The sequence below is a fragment of the Melanerpes formicivorus genome, unplaced genomic scaffold, assembly GCF_026170545.1.
Source record: "Melanerpes formicivorus ecotype bairdi unplaced genomic scaffold, bMelFor1.0.p_v2 SCAF_685, whole genome shotgun sequence".
Lineage (NCBI taxonomy): Eukaryota > Metazoa > Chordata > Aves > Piciformes > Picidae > Melanerpes > Melanerpes formicivorus.
In genome coordinates, this window is record NW_027143037.1 from 49,154 (window position 1) to 67,793 (window position 18,640).

The 18,640-nt window shown below is 62.8% G+C and overlaps 1 protein-coding gene across 1 annotated transcript in view; it reads left to right on the forward strand.

Annotated features, from left to right (window-relative positions):
* Positions 1-18,640, forward strand: part of LOC137460651 (importin subunit beta-1-like) — a 29,558-nt gene that overhangs the window by 7,917 nt on the left and 3,001 nt on the right. The window contains 13 exon segments of the mRNA XM_068170855.1: positions 650-807; positions 2,960-3,184; positions 4,415-4,606; positions 5,935-6,065; positions 6,977-7,124; positions 8,002-8,073; positions 10,354-10,498; positions 10,615-10,697; positions 13,047-13,154; positions 14,328-14,471; positions 14,583-14,688; positions 15,445-15,559; positions 17,846-18,007. Coding sequence (XP_068026956.1) covers positions 650-807; positions 2,960-3,184; positions 4,415-4,606; positions 5,935-6,065; positions 6,977-7,124; positions 8,002-8,073; positions 10,354-10,498; positions 10,615-10,697; positions 13,047-13,154; positions 14,328-14,471; positions 14,583-14,688; positions 15,445-15,559; positions 17,846-18,007 — 1,789 coding nt within the window.

The following is an 18,640-nucleotide window of genomic DNA, read 5'->3' on the forward strand; positions in this document are numbered from 1 at the left end:
AAAATCATGATTCAGGGGCTCTAAAACTCCAGGCTGGAATAAGAATGATCATTTCTGGGGCTGAACTTGTGGGCTGGGAGGGGAAAAAGATCATTTCTGGGTCTGAACTTTGGGCTGGGAGTGAAAAAGATCACTTCTGGGGCTGAACATTGGGCTGGGAAGCAGAAAAGATCACTTCTGGGTCTGCACTTCTGGGCTCTCAGTCCAGCTGCTCAGTCTGTGGCCATCCCTTGGGGCTGGAGATGAACTTTCTTGTGGGGGGGATGGACATTGTTCTGCCTGCTGCTTGCCCACATCCAGCTGCAAATCAGCACTTCAGCCTTGAAGGCCTCCAGATGCATCTCAGCCAGCTTTGAAATGAAGGTGAAGATAGAGTTGGGGCTTAAACCAAACCCCCCCTCGAGGAGAGCCAAGGATTAAAGGTTTAGTTTGGGCTCTAGGCTCTCTTTGGGGTTGGTGTCTTTGGGGGGGGGCTCAGTTGGTAATGAAGCAGAAGAAATCATTTGGCTTTGGAGTGACAAATTGCAGCTGGGGTTGGCTCAGGGTGGCCTTGAGCTGCTTTGTTTGGGTTTAGGATGGGGAGGGAGAACCAAACAAGGCCAGAGAGGAGGTTTTATCTTCTGGGGAGTTGCCTCCTGCTCTGCTCTCTAAGCCCCTGGGAAGCATTTCTGGTCTTTGATGGCTTTGTGTCACCTTTTCTTCCAGGCAGCAGAGCAGGGAAGGCCTCCAGAGCACACCAGCAAATTTTATGCCAAGGGAGCACTGCAATATTTGGTCCCAATCCTAACCCAGACCTTAACAAAACAGGTGAGTGGTAAACCCCTCTGCTGCACACCTCCCCCCCACCACCACCCAAACCCACCCTGGGGCGGTGTCAGGGAGCAGCAGGTTGTCCCTGGGGGCCCCTGCAGCCTTGCAGAGGTGACTTGGGCACCTCCTGGGGTGCTTCAGGGTCCCCCCACCCCCCTCCCGAGGTGGTTGAGAGCAGTGCCTGGTCTGTGATGAGCCATCATGCACCACTCTGAGGGAATGATGCATGGATTTCAAGGGCTGAGACTGGGAGACTGCCTCTGGGGTCCTCCTCATGCTGGGCTCTCTCCACACCTCCTTGGGGTTGAGGTTTCTGAAGTGCTTCTGTGGCCCCAGTGAAATGGTGAGGAGGGAGAGAGGCCGAGGGAGCTTCTCCTCCCCTGCTGCTTTGCCCTCCTGAGGCCACAGCTGGAGGGCTGGGGGCAGTTTGGGGCTCCCCCAGCTCAAGAGAGGCAGAGAGCTGCTGGAGAGAGCCCAGTGGGGGCTGTGAGGGGGAGGAAGGACCTGGAGCAGCTCTGTGAGGAGCAAAGGCTGAGAGCCTGGAGAGGAGCAGCCCCAGAGGGGAGCTGAGCAATGCTCAGCAAGGAGCTAAAGGCTGGGGGGGGGCAAGAGGCTGGGGCCAGGCTCTGCTGAGTGCTGCCCAGGCACAGGCCAAGGGGCACAGAGTGGAGCCCAGGAGGAGAAAGTTGTTTGGTGTGAGGCTGCTGGAGGCCTGGAGCAGGCTGCCCAGAGAGGTTGTGCAGAGCTCCCAACCCCCCCTGGGCACTGTGCTGCTGCTGGGCAGGCTGCTGGGGGTGCCCTGCTGGGGGGGCAGGGTAGGGTTGGACTGGGTGAGCTCCAGAGGGTCCCTCCCACCCCCCAGACCCTGCTGGGCTGCTGCTTGTGGAATGAGAAGCAGAAAGCAGTCTCTGCATCATGGGAGAGCCAAGGCCTGGCTTCCTGAGCTGGGGAGTCCATGTTTGTTTAGCACCTCCTAAACACCTCCCAGGGACTTGTGTGGCCTCAGCTTCCCAGCCTGATCAAAATGAATGGACTCATTTGCTTCAGCAGGGCTAATTAGGCACTAAGCCTGTTAATGAAGCCATGCAGGATGGAGTTCATTTGGCTGCCAGCAAGGAACTGGGGTGGGAGGGGGGGAAACCACTTTGGGTGCCCTTGGCACATCCAGGGGAATTGCTTCCTTGGTTTATGTCTCTGCCTGGGTGCAGAGAGTTAACTTGCAGGAGGCTGCAAAGTGCTCCTCCAAGCAGGGCAGATAAAAGAATCAAGAGGTAGAGAGCTTCAAAGGGATCAGAGCTGACAGGGAGGGGGAAGAGGAAGAAGCTCTTCAGCTGCCTGGAGTGGCCACTCTGTGCTGCTGGCCTGGATCAAAGGGAGGGGATCTGGAGCAAGATGAGAGGGGAAGCAGTGTGCAAGCTGAGTGAGGCTGCTGTAGGTGTGGCAGGCAGCAGCTGGCAGCCTCAGCCCAGCAGGGAGCAGCTGGGCAGGGGCAGGGAGGGGCTGGGCAGGGGGAGGCTGGGCAGGGGCAGCAGCAGCCTCTCAGCAGGGGCAGGGAAGGGCTGGGCTGGGGCAGGGGCAGCAGCAGCCTCTCAGCAGGGGCAGGGGCAGCAGCAGCCTCTCAGCAGGGGCAGGGGCAGGAGCAGCCTCTCAGCAGGGGCAGGGGCAGGAGCAGCCTCTCAGCAGGGGCAGGGGCAGGAGCAGCCTCTCAGCAGGGGCAGGGGCAGGAGCAGCCTCTCAGCAGGGGCAGGGGCAGGAGCAGCCTCTCAGCAGGGGCAGGGGCAGCAGCAGCAGCCTCTCAGCAGGGGCAGGGGCAGGAGCAGCCTCTCAGCAGGGGCAGGGGCAGGAGCAGCCTCTCAGCAGGGGCAGCAGCAGCCTCTCAGCAGGGGCAGCAGCAGCCTCTCAGCAGGGGCAGGGGCAGGGGCAGCCTCTCAGCAGGGGCAGGGGCAGCAGCAGCCTCTCAGCAGGGGCAGGGGCAGCAGCCTCTCAGCAGGGGCAGCTCACCCAGCTGCCAGCCCTGGATTCCTCTCTGCAGAGCAGCTCCCACCCTGGGGAGATCCCTCAGGCTGCTGCCTCTGAGGGCTGGGAGGGTTGGGGCCTTTTTTCTTCCCCCCCTCTAGACTGACCCTGGTGCTGTTCTCCCCTCTCCCAGGATGAGAATGATGATGATGATGACTGGAACCCCTGCAAGGCAGCAGGAGTCTGCCTGATGCTGCTGGCCACCTGCTGTGAGGATGACATTGTGCCCCATGTGCTGCCCTTCATCAAGGAGCACATCAAGAACCCGGACTGGAGGTACAGGGACGCAGCTGTGCTGGCCTTTGGCAGCATTTTGGAAGGACCAGAGCCAAACCAGCTCAAACCATTAGTGATCCAGGTGAGACCCACTGGGAGCTCAGCCTCTGAGGGGCCTGGGAGCCTTCTCTTGTGAGGAGCAAAGGCTTCAGAGCTCCTGAGGCTGTGGAGCCTGGGGAAGAGCAGCCCCAGAGGGGAGCTGAGCAGTGCTCAGTGAGAGCTGAAGGCTGGGGGGCAAGAGGCTGGGGCCAGGCTCTGCTCAGTGCTGCCCAGGGACAGGGCAAGGGGCACAGAGTGGAGCCCAGGAGGAGATAGTTGTTTGGTGTGAGGCTGCTGGAGGCCTGGAGCAGGCTGCCCAGAGAGGTTGTGCAGAGCTCCCAACCCCCCCTGGGCACTGTGCTGCTGGGCAGGCTGCTGGGGGTGCCCTGCTGGGGGGCAGGGTAGGGTTGGACTGGCTGAGCTCCAGAGGTCCCTTCCAACCCTTACCACTCTGATCCTGCCTCCAGTTCCTCAGGTCTTACCCCTGGGAAACAACTTCATGTACCTTAAACCATGAGCAGTGACCTCTCTGGGGCCAGACTCTCCTCCTGCCTCCAGTCTCTCAGTAGCTCCTGCAGAACCATCCCTGGAGGTGTTCAAGGCCAGGCTGGAGGTGGCTGTGAGCAGCCTGCTGTGGTGTGAGGTGTCCCTGCCCATGGCAGGGGGTTGGAACTGGCTGAGCCTTGAGCTCCCTTCCAGCTCTGTGACTCCAACATCCTCAGCAGTGCCAAATCCATTTCCCATCTGATCACATCTTCCCTCCTGCCTCTCCTCACCCCCTCTAACCTTCAGTCCTGCCTCCAGTTCTGGGCTCCTCAGGTTAAGAAGGGACATTGAGACACCTGAATGTGTCCAGAGAAGGGCAAGGAGGCTGGGGAGGGGTCTGTGAGGAGAGGCTGAGGGAGCTGGGGGTGATCAGCTTGCAGAAGAGGCTCAGGGGAGACCTTCTTGCTCTCTCCAGCTCCCTGAAGGGAGGTTGGAGCCAGGTGAGGGTTGGGCTCTTCTCCTAGGCACCAAAACAAGAGGACACAGTCTCAAGCTGTGCCAGGGGAGGTTCAGGCTGGAGGTGAGGAGAAAGTTCTTCCCAGAAGGAGGAATTGGCCCTTGGGATGTGCTGCCCAGGGGGGTGGTGGAGTCCCCATCCCTGGGGGTGCTCAGGAAGGGCTTGGACGTGGCCCTTGGAGCCATGGTCAGGCTGTCAGGAGGTGCTGGGTGGCAGGAGGGTGGGCTGGCTGAGCTCTGGGGGCTGATGCTGTGCCTGTGCCTCCCCCAGGCCATGCCAACCCTGATCGAGCTGATGAAGGACCCCAGCGTGGTGGTGCGAGACACAACGGCCTGGACCGTGGGCAGGATCTGCGAGATGCTGCCTGAGGCTGCCATCAACGACATCTACCTGGCCCCCCTGCTGCAGTGCCTGATGGAGGGGCTGAGTGCTGAGCCCAGGGTGGCCTCCAATGTCTGCTGGGTAAGGCAATCCCCAAGCCTTGCTGCTGGGGGGGAGGCCTCTGGCAGCACAGGGAGGTCATCTCCTCCCCTCTGCTCTCCCCAGCAGCAGAGGGACACAGAGCTGCTGGAGGGGAGCCCAGGGGAAGCCACAAGCATGGTCCAAGGGCTCTGGAGCAGCTCTGCTCTGAGCACAGGCTGAGGGAGCAGAGGAGAAGGCTCCAGGGGGAGCTCAGAGCTGCCTGCCAGGACCTGGAGGGATCCTGCAGGAAGGCTGCAGAGAGACTTCTGCTGAGGGTGTCCAGAGCCAGGCTCAGGGGGAAGGGTTTGGAGCTGAGGCAGGGCAGGGGCAGAGGGGAGCTGAGGCAGGGCAGGGGCAGAGGGGAGCTGAGGCAGGGCAGGGGCAGAGGGGAGCTGAGGCAGGGCAGGGGCAGAGGGGAGCTGAGGCAGGGCAGGGGCAGAGGGGAGCTGAGGCAGGGCAGGGGCAGAGGGGAGCTGAGGCAGGGCAGGGGCAGAGGGGAGCTGAGGGAGAAGCTGTTGAGTGTGAGGCTGCTGAGGCTCTGGCCCAGGCTGCCCAGGGAGGCTGTGGCTGCCTCCTGCCTGAGGGTGCTCCAGGCCAGGCTGGGTGAGGCCCTGAGCAGCTGAGCCTGGCTGAGAGCTGTCCCTGCCCATGGCAGGGGGGGTGGAGGAGATGAGCTCTGAGCTCCCTTCCCCCCTGAGCCATTCTGTGATCTGGAGCTACACAGACCTAGGTATTTGCACCCTGAGCTGGGTTTCAGGGGTGGCTCCTGGCCTGGTCCTGCAGCACACAGCACTGCTCTTGAGTCTTCAAGCCAGCTCAGGGCTGGTTTGTGGCTCTGCCAGGAAGAATTCAAGGGGAGGTGGGGAGGGGAATAACCAGGGGAGGCTTAGATTGGGTTTGAAGAAGAGTTGCTGGCCTGCAAGAGTGGTCAGGGGTTGGAACAGGCTGCCCAGGGAGGTGTTGAAGGCCAGGCTGGGTGAGGCCTTGAGCAGCCTGGGCTGGTGGGAGGGGTCCCTGCCCATGGCTTGGGGGGGTTGGAACTGCCTGCTCTTGAAGCTCCCTTCCAACCCAACCCATCCTGTGACTGTCTGAGTGACAAATCAGCTCCCACAGGCAGGGAAGGATTTGTCTTCTGGCTCTCCTGTGAGAGGAGAAAGGAAAATGGCCTCAGGGTGCACCAGGGGAGGCTCAGGTTGGACAGGAGGAGGAAGCTGCTGGGGGCAGGGGGGGGGAGGAGGGTTTGGTGTGGTTCCACTTGTGAGAAGCTGTGCTTGGGGGTTTGGGGGTGAGCTCAGCTGAGCCCCAGCACTGCCTCTTGTGTGTTCCAGGCCTTCTCCAGTCTTGCTGAAGCTGCCTATGAAGCTGCAGATGTAGCTGATGATCAGGAGGAGCCAGCAACCTACTGCTTGTCTTCTTCCTTTGAGTTGATAGTTCAGAAGCTTCTGGAGACTGCAGATAGGTAACCCTGCAGCAGCAGTCCAGCTTCAGCTCTTGCACCAGAGATGCTCTTTGCTTTCTGCAGGCTGGGAGAGCTCTTCCTTGGCAGCCTCAGAGCTGAGTGCTGCTGCCCAGGAGCAGGGCTCTGCATCTTCCTGGGCTACCAAATGCCAATCCCCAGGAAGAAAGCCTCACCCAGGATCACTCCCCAGGGCTTTTATCCCCATCTGGAGCAGGTTGCTCAGGGAGGGTGTGGGTGGCCCTGCCTGGAGATGTCCCTGCTGACTGCAGGGGGGGATTGGACCTTTAAGGTCCTTTCCAACCCAAACCATGCTGTGACTCAGATCTCCTTCTAGGCAGGGTAAAACCACCCTGGAGGATGCTGCTGGCCTCTGGAGGTCATCCTGATGAGGCTCTGAGCAGCCCAATCTGGTTGCAGATGTCCTGGTGACTGCAGGAGGGTTGGATTAGGTCACCCTTAAAGGTCCCAACCTATTCTATGGTCACCCTGGAGGATGCTGCTCACCTCTGGAGGTCATCCTGATGAGGCTCTGAGCAGCCCAATCTGGTTGCAGATGTCCCTGCAGAGTGCAGGAGGGTTGGATTAGGTCACCTTTAAAGCTCCCAACCCATTCTGTGGTCTCCCAGGCAGGGTAAAACCACCCTGGAGGATGCTGCTGAGCCCTGGAGGTCATCCTGATGAGGCTCTGAGCAGCCCACTCTGGTTGCAGATGTAAGAGGGTGGAAATGATTCACAGTGGGGGCATAAAGGCTTCCAAAAGTAGCTTCCCAACTTCCATGGACTGCCCTGGCTTTGGGATGCAGGACTGCAGGAGGCACAGCCCTGAAACTGAGCTTTGTTTTTCTCCCCTGCTCTGCTGCCCAGCACCCAGCCTGCCCCTGGGAGCTGTACATAAACCTCTTCCCTTGCAGACCTGATGGCCACCAGAACAACCTGAGGAGCTCTGCTTATGAGTCCCTGATGGAGATAGTGAAGAACAGTGCCAAGGATTGCTACCCTGCTGTGCAGAAGACCACTCTGGTCATCATGGAGAGACTGCAGCAAGTGCTGCAGATGGAGGTGAGGGGGGGGGAAAACCCTCAGTCTGAGACCTCTGAGGTGCCAGGAGCTGGGTCTGGTGCTGCCTGTGCTGGGTTGGTTCATCTGATGGAGAGGAGAGCCCAGGGCTGGGGCAGCTCTGCTGGGAGCTCAGGCTGAGGGAGCTGGGGCTGGGCAGCCTGCAGGGGAGAAGGCTCCAGGGGGAGCTCAGAGCTGCTGAAGGGATCCTGCAGGAAGGCTGCAGAGAGACTTCTGCTGAGGGGGTCTGGAGCCAGCCCCAGGGGGGAGGGTTTGGAGCTGAGGCAGAGCAGGGGCAGAGTGGAGCTGAGGAAGAAGTTGTTGAGTGGGAGGCTGCTGAGGCTCTGGCCCAGGCTGCCTCCTGCCTGGGGGTGTTCCAGACCAGACTGGGTGAGGCCTTGAGCAGCTGAGAGCTGTCCCTGGGCATGGCAGGAGGTTGGAGGAGATGATCCCTGAGGTCCCTCCCAGCCTGAGCCACTCTGGGGCAGTTCCTTTGCAGCTGGGTGGCTCTGGTGAGGCCCTGAGCAGAGCCTCCTGTGTGAAAGGAGAAGAAAGGTGTTGGAGATGAACCCCTGCAGCCCTCAGTGCTGACAGGACCAGAGCAAACAGCCTCCAGCTGCCCCAGGGCAGGTCTGGGTTGGACAAGAGGAACAACTTCTACCCTGAAAGGGTTGTCAGGGCCTGGCCCAGGCTGCCCAGGGCAGTGGTTTGGGCTCAAACCCACAGAGCTGTGGTGCTGAGGCCTTGGTAGGGTTGGGTTAATGGTTTGGACTTGATGCTCTGAGAGGCCTTTTCCAACCCAGACAATTCCATGGCTGCCTCCTGGCTCTCCCTGGATGTGGCTGCAGCCTTTTCACTCCTGGCCTCTGTTCTTTTCCAGTCTCACATCCAGAGCACTTCTGACAGGATCCAGTTCAATGATCTTCAGTCTCTGCTTTGTGCTACTCTCCAGGTAGGTTCCTGTCTCCTCTCCTCGGTGCTTCTGGCCTTTGGAGGCCTTTCTGTGCCCTGAGGATGCAGCCTTGATGCTGTTGATGAGATGTGAAGGAGGAAAACAGGGTTCTGATGTCCCAGCTGAAGTGGGGGAGGGGATGCAAGGTTCAGAAGGCTCCAGCAGAGAGCTGGGTTGGGAAATTGAGGGCAGTGTGAAGAGAGAGCAGTGGCTGTGCTGTGCTGCCAGGCTGCTGCTGCTGGTACAGAATCCTCCCTTTGGTTGCCACAGACAGGGGGGAGGGAAACAAAGCCTTCATCATGCCTTTAATCCCTTCCTCTGCCTCTTGTGGTTGGTGTTGTTTCAGCTGGCCCTGATTAGGATGCACTGAATGGCCTTGAAATGAAGCAGGCTGGGCAGGGGCAGGCTTGGAGGGCTGGGACATGGCAGCTCCTTGCTTGCTCCTGCCAAGCCTACTTGAAAGCAGCCACATTTCCACCCCCCCTCCCCCAGAACAAGCTCCTCAGGAGGGTCAGGAGCAGCCTCTGAGGCAGGTGGGGCTGGGTGGTGAAGCTTTGCTCTCTCTGCTGTCCCCTCAGCAGCAGCTGCTGCCTTGGAGCCCTCAGGACAGACTGCACTGGGCTGGAAGGGAGCCTCCAAGGGCATCTTGTCCAAGTCCCCTGCAGGGACCCCTCCAGCCAGAGCAGGCTGCCCAGGGCCACAGCAGACCTGACCTTGAGTGTCTGCAGGGCTGGAGCTGAGCTCCAGCACCTCCCTGGGCAGCCTGTGCCTCAAGGCCTTCATTGTCAAGAGCTTCCTCCAGTCCCTCCTGAGCAGTCCCTCCCCAGCCTGCCTGCAGCTCCCCTGCAGACCCTGAAATGCAGCTCTGAGGTCTCCCTGGAGCCTTCTCCCCTCCAGCCCTGCACAGCTCCAGGTCTCCCAGCCTGTCCCCACAGCAGAGCTGCTCCAGCCTCTGATCCTCTTCCTGGCCTCCTCTAGACCCTCTCCAGCAGGTCCATGTCCTTGTGCTGGGGGTCCCAGAGCTGGACACAGTGCTGCAGGTGAGGCCTCAGCAGAGCAGGGAGGCAGAACCACCTCTGATGCAGCCCAGGGCAGAAGAGCCCAACCCCCACCTTGCTCCAGCCTCCCCTCAGGGAGCTGGGGAGAGCAAGGAGGTCTCTCCTCAGCCTCTTCTTCCCCTGGGCTGAACACCCCCAGCCCCCTCAGCTGCTGCTCTTCAGACCCTTCCCCACTTTTGTTGCCCTTCTCTGGGCCTCCTGAGAGCCCTTGGAGCCCCAAACCTGACCCCAGCAGTCAAGGTGCAGCCTGGGCTGTGTGAATCTCTTCTCCCCTCCTCCAGGGCAGGAGAGGTTGAGTTGCAGGCAGGGAGGGACCTGCTTGCTCTTGCTCCCCAGCACTTCTGAAGGTCTCATTCTGTGCTTTTGAGGAGCAAAGCTGCTGTGCAGCCAGGACTTGGCAGCAGGAGGCTGTGGTCACATTGCTGTGATTGGGAGGGGGGGGAAAAAAAGGGGAGAGAGAGAAAGAAAGGGAAGGGACAAATGTGAGCAGGTCCCCATTCACCAACCAGCTTACAAGCAGCCCAGGCAGCAGGAAAGGGAAGTTCAGCTCGGGGCTGGAATGCAGCTGAGCTGAAGCAGAGGCTTTGCACTGCTCCTGACAAAGCATTTTCCCCCTGCTGCAGCCAGCAGCTCCCTTCTGCAGCAGCTCACTGTGCTCACCAGCATGTGGAGCTGGCTCAGGCTCCCTCCCTCTCCCCTCTGACACCTCCACCTGCAGCACTGCCTCCAGTTCTGGTGCCCCCACCCCACCCTCAGCACGCCAGGAGGCCTTGGGGCTGCAGAACCTCCCCTGTGGGGCCAGGCTGGGAGAGTTGGGGCTGTGCAGAGGGCTCCAGGGAGAGCTCAGAGCAGCCTTGCAGTAGCTGAAGGGCTCCAGGAGAGCTGGGCAGGGACTCTGGACAAGGGCTGGGAGGGACAGGATGAGGACCAAGGGCTTTGAGGTGGGAGAGGGGAGACTGAGAGTGGAGATGAGGAAGAGATTGTTGAGAGTGAGGCTGGGGAGAGCCTGGCACAGGTTGCCCAGGGGAGGCTGTGGCTGCCTCCTGCCTGGAGGTGTTCAGGGCCAGGCTGGATGAGGCCTTGGGCTGGTGGGAGCTGTCCCTGCCCCTGGCAAGGGGAGGTTGGACCTGGCTGAGCTGGGAGCTCCCTTCCCCCCCAGCCCCTTCTGAGGCTGCTGCAGGCAGTGACCAAATCTTTCTCCCTCCTTTCCCCACCCCCTCAGAACGTCCTAAGGAAGGTCCAGCACCAGGATGCTCTGCAGATCTCTGATGTGGTGATGGCTTCCCTGCTGAGGATGTTTCAGAGCACAGCAGGCTCAGGGGTGGTGCAGGAGGATGCCCTGATGGCTGTGGGCACCCTGGTGGAAGGTCAGTGCTGCCCTGCAGGCTGCTTGGCTTCCTGCTCTGGTTTTGCCTCCTCCTGGAGCGGGGCTGGGGGTTGGGGTTGGGTTTCCCTTTGCCTGACTGCTCCTTCCCATGCCCAGTCCTAGGTGGGGAGTTCCTGAAGTACATGGATGCCTTCAAACCCTTCCTGGGCATTGGCCTCAAGAACTATGCTGAGTACCAGGTAAGGAGCAGAGCTGGCAGCCCCCTGGGTGCCCTCCTGCTGAGGGAGCTCACAGCTCTTGAGCCCAGCAGGAGTGCAGCTGGGGAGCTCCCCTTCCCCCTGCAGTTGGGGGCCCTTGGGGACCCCCTCTTCACCTTGTGCTCCTTGGGGGGCCCCCAGCTTGTGGTTCATGGGACACACCCCCCCAGCTTGTGGCTTATGAGGATCCCCCCAGCTTGTGGCCCTTGGAGACCCCAAGCATTTGGCCCTTGGGAGCAAGCTTGGAGCCCCCTGGCCTTCGATGGCCTCAGAGTGTTGTGTTGGGCAGCAGAACCTCCTTGGCTGGGCCCTGTCCTGCTTGGCCTTGCTGAGCAGAGGCTGCTGCTGGCTGGGAGCCTCCAGGAGGGGCTCAGGCAGGGCTGGGCAGGCTGTGGTGGGGCTGGGCAGGGCTGGGCAGGGCTGGGCAGGCTGCGGCAGGGCTGGGCAGGGCTGGGCAGGCTGCGGCAGGGCTGGGCAGGCTGCGGCGGGGCTGGGCAGGGCTGGGCAGGGCTGGGCAGGCTGTGGCAGGGCTGAGCAGGGCTGGGCAGGGCTAGGCAGGGCTGGGCAGGGCTGAGCAGGGCTGGGCAGGGCTGGGCAGGCTGTGGCAGGGCTGGGCAGGGCTGGGCAGGGCTGAGCAGGGCTGGGCAGGCTGTGGCAGGGCTGGGCAGGGCTGGGCAGGCTGCGGCAGGGCTGGGCAGGGCTGGGCAGGGCTGGGCAGGCTGCGGCAGGGCTGGGCAGGGCTGGGCAGGCTGCGGCAGGGCTGGGCAGGCTGCGGCGGGGCTGGGCAGGGCTGGGCAGGCTGTGGCAGGGCTGAGCAGGGCTGGGCAGGGCTAGGCAGGGCTGGGCAGGGCTGAGCAGGGCTGGGCAGGCTGTGGCAGGGCTGGGCAGGGCTGGGCAGGGCTGAGCAGGGCTGGGCAGGCTGTGGCAGGGCTGGGCAGGCTGCGGCAGGGCTGGGCAGGCTGCGGCGGGGCTGGGCAGGGCTGGGCAGGGCTGGGCAGGCTGTGGCAGGGCTGAGCAGGGCTGGGCAGGCTGTGGCAGGGCTGGGCAGGGCTGGGCAGGCTGCGGCAGGGCTGGGCAGGGCTGGGCAGGCTGCGGCAGGGCTGGGCAGGGCTGGGCAGGGCTGGGCAGGGCTGGGCAGGCTGCGGCAGGGCTGGGCAGGGCTGGGCAGGCTGCGGCAGGGCTGGGCAGGCTGCGGCAGGGCTGGGCAGGGCTGGGCAGGCTGCGGCAGGGCTGGGCAGGCTGCGGCAGGGCTGGGCAGGGCTGAGCAGGGCTGGGCAGGCTGCGGCAGGGCTGGGCAGGGTTGGGCAGGGCTGGGCAGGGTTGAGCAGGGCTGGGCAGGGCTGGGCAGGCTGTGGCAGGGCTGGGCAGGTTGCGGCGGGGCTGGGCAGGGCTGGGCAGGGCTGGGCAGGGCTGAGCAGGGCTGGGCAGGGCTGGGCAGGCTGATGCAGGGCTGGGCAGGGCTGGGCAGGCTGCGGCAGGGCTGGGCAGGTTGCGGCGGGGCTGGGCAGGGCTGGGCAGGGCTGGGCAGGCTGATGCAGGGCTGGGCAGGGCTGGGCAGGCTGCGGCAGGGCTGGGCAGGGCTGGGCAGGGCTGAGCAGGGTTGGGCAGGGCTGGGCAGGGTTGAGCAGGGCTGGGCAGGGCTGGGCAGGCTGTGGCAGGCTCCAGTGGGGCTGAGCAGGGCTGGGCAGGGCTGGGCAGGCTGCGGCAGGGCTGGGCAGGGCTGGGCAGGCTGCGGCAGGGCTGGGCAGGGCTGGGCAGGCTGCGGCAGGGCTGGGCAGGGCTGGGCAGGGCTGGGCAGGCTGCGGCAGGGCTGGGCAGGGCTGGGCAGGCTCCGGTGGGGCTGGGCAGGGCTGGGCAGGCTCCAGTGGGGCTGGGCAGGCTCCAGTGGGGCTGGGCAGGCTCCAGTGGGGCTGGGCAGGGCTGGGCAGGGCTGGGCAGGGCTGAGCAGGCTCCAGTGGGGCTGGGCAGGGCTGGGCAGGCTGCGGCAGGGCTGAGCAGGGCTGGGCAGGGCTGGGCAGGGCTGGGCAGGCTGCGGCAGGGCTGGGCAGGGCTGAGCAGGGCTGAGCAGGGCTGGGCAGGGCTGGGCAGGGCTGGGCAGGGCTGAGCAGGGCTGAGCAGGGCTGGGCAGGGCTGGGCAGGCTGTGGTGGGGCTGGGCAGGGCTGAGCAGGCCTGGGCAGGCTCCAGTGGGGCTGGGCAGCCTCCAGCAGGGCTGAGCAGCCTCCAGCAGGGCTCGTCGGCCTCCAGCAGGGCTGAGGTGCCTGCAGGCTGCAGCTGGGAGCTGGGGGGGGCCTGAGTCACCGGGTGGGGGCCCTCTGCTGCTCTCTCTGCAGGTCTGCCTGGCCACAGTGGGCCTGGTTGGGGACTTGTGCAGGGCCCTGCAGTCCAACATCCTGCCTTTCTGTGATGAGGTGATGCAGCTGCTCCTGGAGAACTTGGGGGTGAGTGTTTACCTCCTCATTAGCTGGTTAGTAACAGTTGGCTTCCAGGCTGGGAGGGAAGTGGGAGGTGGGAGAAGCAGAAGTGTTAGGCTGGCTCTGCACATCTCCTGCTTGACAACTATTTGGCTTTGCTGGATGGAGGCAAACCCAGATTGATTGGGGGGGGAGGGGGAAGTGGGGGGGGAAGGGTTTGCATGGCCAGGAAATGGCTTTGGCCTGGCCCTCCCCTCCACTCCTGCCTCCAGCTCTGCTCTCCCCAGCAGCAGGACACAGAGCTGCCAGAGGAGGCCACAGGGAGGAGCCCAGGGCTGGGGCAGCTCTGCTGGGAGCTCAGGCTGAGGGAGCTGGGGCTGGGCAGCCTGCAGGGGAGAAGGCTCCAGGGGGAGCTCAGAGCTGCTGAAGGGATCCTGCAGGAAGGCTGCAGAGAGACTTCTGCTGAGGGGTTCTGAGACAGCCCCAGGGGGAAGGGTTTGGAGCTGAGGCAGAGCAGGGGCAGAGGGGAGCTGAGGAGTTCCTCAGTGTGAGGCTGCTGAGGCTCTGGCCCAGGCTGCCCAGGGAGGCTGTGGCTGCCTCCTGCCTGGGGGTGTTCCAGACCAGGCTGGGTGAGGCCCTGAGCAGCTGAGAGCTGTCCCTGGGCATGGCAGGAGGTTGGAGGAGATGATCCCTGAGGTCCCTCCCAGCCTGAGCCACTCTGGGGCAGTTCCTTTGCAGCTGGGTGGCTCTGGTGAGGCCCTGAGCAGAGCCTCCTGTGTGAAAGGAGAAGAAAGGTGTTGGAGATGAACCCCTGCAGCCCTCAGTGCTGACAGGACCAGAGCAAACAGCCTCCAGCTGCCCCAGGGCAGGTCTGGGTTGGACAAGAGGAACAACTTCTACCCTGAAAGGGTTGTCAGGGCCTGGCCCAGGCTGCCCAGGGCATTCTAGGATCCCTTCAAAGAGGCTCACAGAAACCTCAAACTGCTTCAGGCTCAGTCCCTGTGGAGCTCAGTCCCTGTGGAGCTCAGTCCCTGTGGAGCTCAGGCCCTGTGGAGCTCAGGCCCTGTGGAGCTCAGTCCCTGTGGAGCTCAGTCCCCTGACCCTGGAGGCCTCTCAAGGTCCCTTCCAGGCTTCCTTCCTTGGCTGCTGCCCAGCCCTGCTGCAGGAGCTGGAGCTGAGCCTGCTGCCCTCTCTTTGCAGAATGAGAATGTCCATAGGTCTGTGAAGCCTCAGATCCTCTCTGTCTTTGGGGACATTGCCCTGGCCATTGGGGGAGAGTTCAAGAAGTACCTGGAGGTTGTCCTCAACACCCTGCAGCAGGCCTCCCAGGCCCAGGTGGACAAGGTGAGCTGGGGGCTGCCACCTGCCCCTCCCTGCCTCAGGAGGGGAGGAGGGAAAGGGAGGCCCCAGAGCCCTGCTCAGGGCACTGCTGACCACCTCTGTGTCCCCTTGCAGTCTGACTATGACATGGTGGACTACCTGAATGAGCTGAGGGAGGGCTGCCTGGAAGCCTACACTGGCATCGTCCAGGGCCTGAAGGGAGACCAAGAGAATGTTCACCGTGAGTCCCTCTCCCCTCTCCCCCTGGGCACGAGGGAATGGCCTCAGGCTGCATCAGGGGAAGGTTTAGCTTGGACATGAGGAGCAATTTCTGGCCTGCATTGGAACCAGGCTGCCCAAGGAGGTGGTGGAGTTCCCATCCCTGGAGGTGCTCAAGAAATGTGTGGCTGTGGCACCTGGGGAGGTGCTTTGATGGCCCTGGTGGGGTTGGGTTGGTGGTCTTGGAGGGCTTCTCCAACCCAGTCAGCTCTGAGGGGCAGTTGGTGGTCCTGGAGGGCTTCTCCAACCCATCAGCTCTGAGGGGCTGTAGGGTTGGTGGTCCTGGAGGGCTTCTCCAACCCCATCAACCCTGAGGGGCTGTTGTGGCCAGGCACAGTTGGTCCAGGCCTGAAGGGGCAGAGGGGGAGGCAGGAGGAGCTCTGCCTGGGGGAGCTGCTCCGTGGGGGGTGTCCCATCCAGGGGCTCCTCCTTGCCCATTCCCTTCTGTGTGGCAGCAAACAGCCTCTTGGGAGCATGGTTCAGTGGGGGTGGGGGCCTTGGGGGGGGGGTTCTCTTCCAACCTTCATGGTTCCCTAAGTCTCCTGCCAGGAGCAGGGGAAGGGGCTGGAGCCCTCTAAGTGTTCCTCTGGCAGCATTTTCCCTTCCCTATCTCAGAGCCTTCCTGTGGGAGCAGCCTGTGGCTCTGCTGGGCTGCCTCTTGGAGGCCCAGGAGCTGTGTCCCCACCCTGCTGTGAGCAACCTCTCTCCTCTCTTGCAGCTGATGTGATGCTGGTGCAGCCCAGAGTGGAATTCATTCTGTCTTACATTGACCACATTGCTGGAGATGCAGATCACACTGATGGGGTGGTGGCCTGTGCTGCTGGGCTCATAGGGTAAGAGTCCTCCAGCCTCAGCACACAGACCAAAGCCTTCCTGCAGCAGCCTCCATGCTTCAGGCTGCACTTTCCTGACTCTCCCAAGCACTTCAGCAGCACTTCTGGGCTTCCCCAGCCTGCTGGGGGAGGTTTCACCTGAGGTGTGAAGTGGTGGTGCCCTGGCAGGGGTGTGCCCAGCAGGCCAAGAAGGCCAAGGGCAGCCTGGCCTGCAGCAGGAAGTGTGGCCAGCAGGAGCAGGGAGCTCATCCTGCCCTGTGCTCAGCACTGCTCAGGCCACACCTGGAGTCCTGGGTCCAGTTCTGGGCTCCTCAGTTTAGTTGAGCTGCTGGAAGGTGTCCAGAGAAGGGCAACAAAGCTGGGGAGGGGTCTGGAGCACAGCCCTGGGAGGAGAGGCTGAGGGAGCTGGGGTTGCTTAGCCTGGAGAGGAGGAGGCTCAGGGGAGACCTTCTTGGGGAGCCCTGATCTAGTGTGGGCTGTCCCTGCCCATGGCAGGGGGGTTGGAACTAGGAGATCCTTCTGGTCCCTTCCAACCCTGACTGATTCTATGATTCCTGCTCTCTGCAACTCCCTGCAGGGAGGTTGGAGCCAGGTGGGGGTTGAGCTCTTCTCCCAGGCACCAGAACAAGAGGACACAGTCTCAAGCTGTGCCAGGGGAGGTTTAGGCTGGAGATGAGGAAGAAATTCTGCCCAGCAAGAGAGATTTGCCCTTGGGATGTGCTACCCAGGGAGGTGGTGGAGTCCCCATCCCTGGAGGTGTTTAGGAAGAGCCTGGCTGAGGCCCTTGGTGCCATGGTTTGGCTGCTCAGATGGTGCTGGGTGGGAGGTTGGACTGGATGAGCTCTGAGGTCTCTTCCAACCTGGTTGATTCTGTTCTAGAGCCAGCAGCTGGAAGTGCAGGTTGGATCTGCCTTACACTGCCTGCTCCAGGAGCCTTTCATCCTGGGCTTTAAAACCATCACCTTGACCTCAGGCCCCTGGGGCACACAGGGGCTGTGGCTTGGGGACATCCATCTTGGGGACAGGAGATTTAGTCACAGCTTCAGGGAGCCCTCAGCTCTCCTGCTGCTGAAGTCAGTGCCCCCTTCACCCAGCAAGTGTGGGGGGATGCTGTGGAGCTCCCTAGGCAGCAAGGCCTTGGCAGGTCCATGGCCCTCTGTGCCCCCTTGGCCAGGAAGCTGAGGCCAGAGAGGCTCCAGGCAGCAGCTGGCACAGGCTGTGCTTCCTCCTCACACCTTTGTGTTGGCTCTGGAGCTGCTCTCCAGCCCTGCAGCTTGACAGGGAGGGAGGGAGGGAGAGGGGGATGAGGGAGGCATGCCTGAGGGGGGAGAGGGGAGGGAGGGGGAGGCAAGAGAGGGAGGGAGAAGGAGGTAAGAGGGAAGGAGGGGGAGGCAAGGGGGAGGGATGGGGAGGCAAGAGAGGTGAGAGGGAAGGAGGAAGGCATGTGAGAGGGAGGGGGGAGGGAGGGGGGAGGGAGGGGTGTGTGGGAAGGAGGCGTGCAAGGAAGGGAGAGGGATGGAGGGAGGGAGAAGGAGGGGAAGGGATGAGAGGGAGAGGAGGCAGGAGAAAGGGAGAGGAGGCAGGAGAAGGAGGGAGGCAGGCATATGAGAAGGAGGGAGGTGTGGGAGGGAGGAGGAGGGAAGGAGGTGTGTGAGAGGGAGAGAGGTGTGAGGGAGAGGGAGGAGTGTGAAAGGAAGGGAGAGGGAGGCAAGGGAGGGAGGCACAAGAAAGTTCTTCCCAGCAAGAGCAATTGGCCACAGGGAGGCGCCCAGGGGAGGCGCAGCCCAGGGAGGTGCCCAGGGGAGGCACAGCGCAGGGAGGTGCCCAGGGGAGGTGCAGCACAGGGAGGTGCCCAGGGGAGGTGCAGCACAGGGAGGTGCCCAGGGGAGGCGCAGCCCAGGGAGGTGCCCAGGGAAGGTGCAGCACAGGGAGGTGCCCAGGGGAGGTGCAGCCCAGGGAGGTGCCCAGGGGAGGTGCAGCACAGGGAGGTGCAGCCCAGGGAGGTGCCCAGGGGAGGTGCAGCACAGGGAGGTGCCCAGGGGAGGAGCAGCACAGGGAGGTGCAGCCCAGGGAGGTGCCCAGGGGAGGTGCAGCACAGGGAGGTGCAGCCCAGGGAGGTGCCCAGGGAAGGCTCAGGGGTGGCTCTGGGAGTTCAGTGCTGGGTGCCAGCTCGCTCCCGGTGACCTCTGAGGCCTCTCCCAGCCAGCTGGGCTCTGTGACTGGGATCCAGCACAGCCCTCTGCACCGCTCAGCCTCCCCCAAGCCTCTCCCTCTCCTCTCCCGCAGGGATCTGTGCACAGCCTTTGGCAAGGACGTGCTGAAGCTGGTGGAGGCCAGGCCCATGATCCACGAGCTGCTCACCGAGGGCAGGAGGTCCAAGACGAACAAAACCAAGACCCTGGCGACCTGGGCCACGAAAGAGCTGAGGAAGCTGAAGAACCAAGCTTGGTAAGGGGGAGAGGGGCTTGGGGCTCTGAGCAGCCTGCAGAGTACCTTCAGGCTGGGGGAGAGTTGGGGCTGCTCAGCCTGGAGGAGAGGAGGCTCCAGGGAGACCTCAGAGCAGCCTCCAGTACCTGAAAGGAGCTCCAGGAGAGCTGGGGAGGGACTTTGGACAAGGGCTGGGAGGGACAGGATGAGGACAATGGCTTTGAGCTGGGAGAGGAGAGACTGAGAGTGGAGATTAGAACTAACCAGGTTGGAAGAGACCTTTGAGATCACCCAATCCAACCTAGCACCCAGCACCATCTGATCAGCTAAACCATGGCACCAAGGGCCTCAGCCAGGCTCTTCCTAAACACCTCCAGGGATGGGGACTCCACCACCTCCCTGGGCAGCACATCCCAAGGGCAAATCTCTCTTGCTGGGAAGAACTTCTTCCTCCCCTCCAGCCTAAACCTCCCCTGGCACAGCTTGAGACTGTGTCCTCTTGTTCTGGTGCTGGGTGCCTGGGAGAAGAGCCCAAGCCCCACCTGGCTCCAACCTCCCTGCAGGGAGTTGCAGAGAGCAAGAAGCATAGAATCAGTCAGGCTTGGAAGGGACCACAAGGATCACCTAGTTCCAACCCCCCTGCCATGGGCAGGG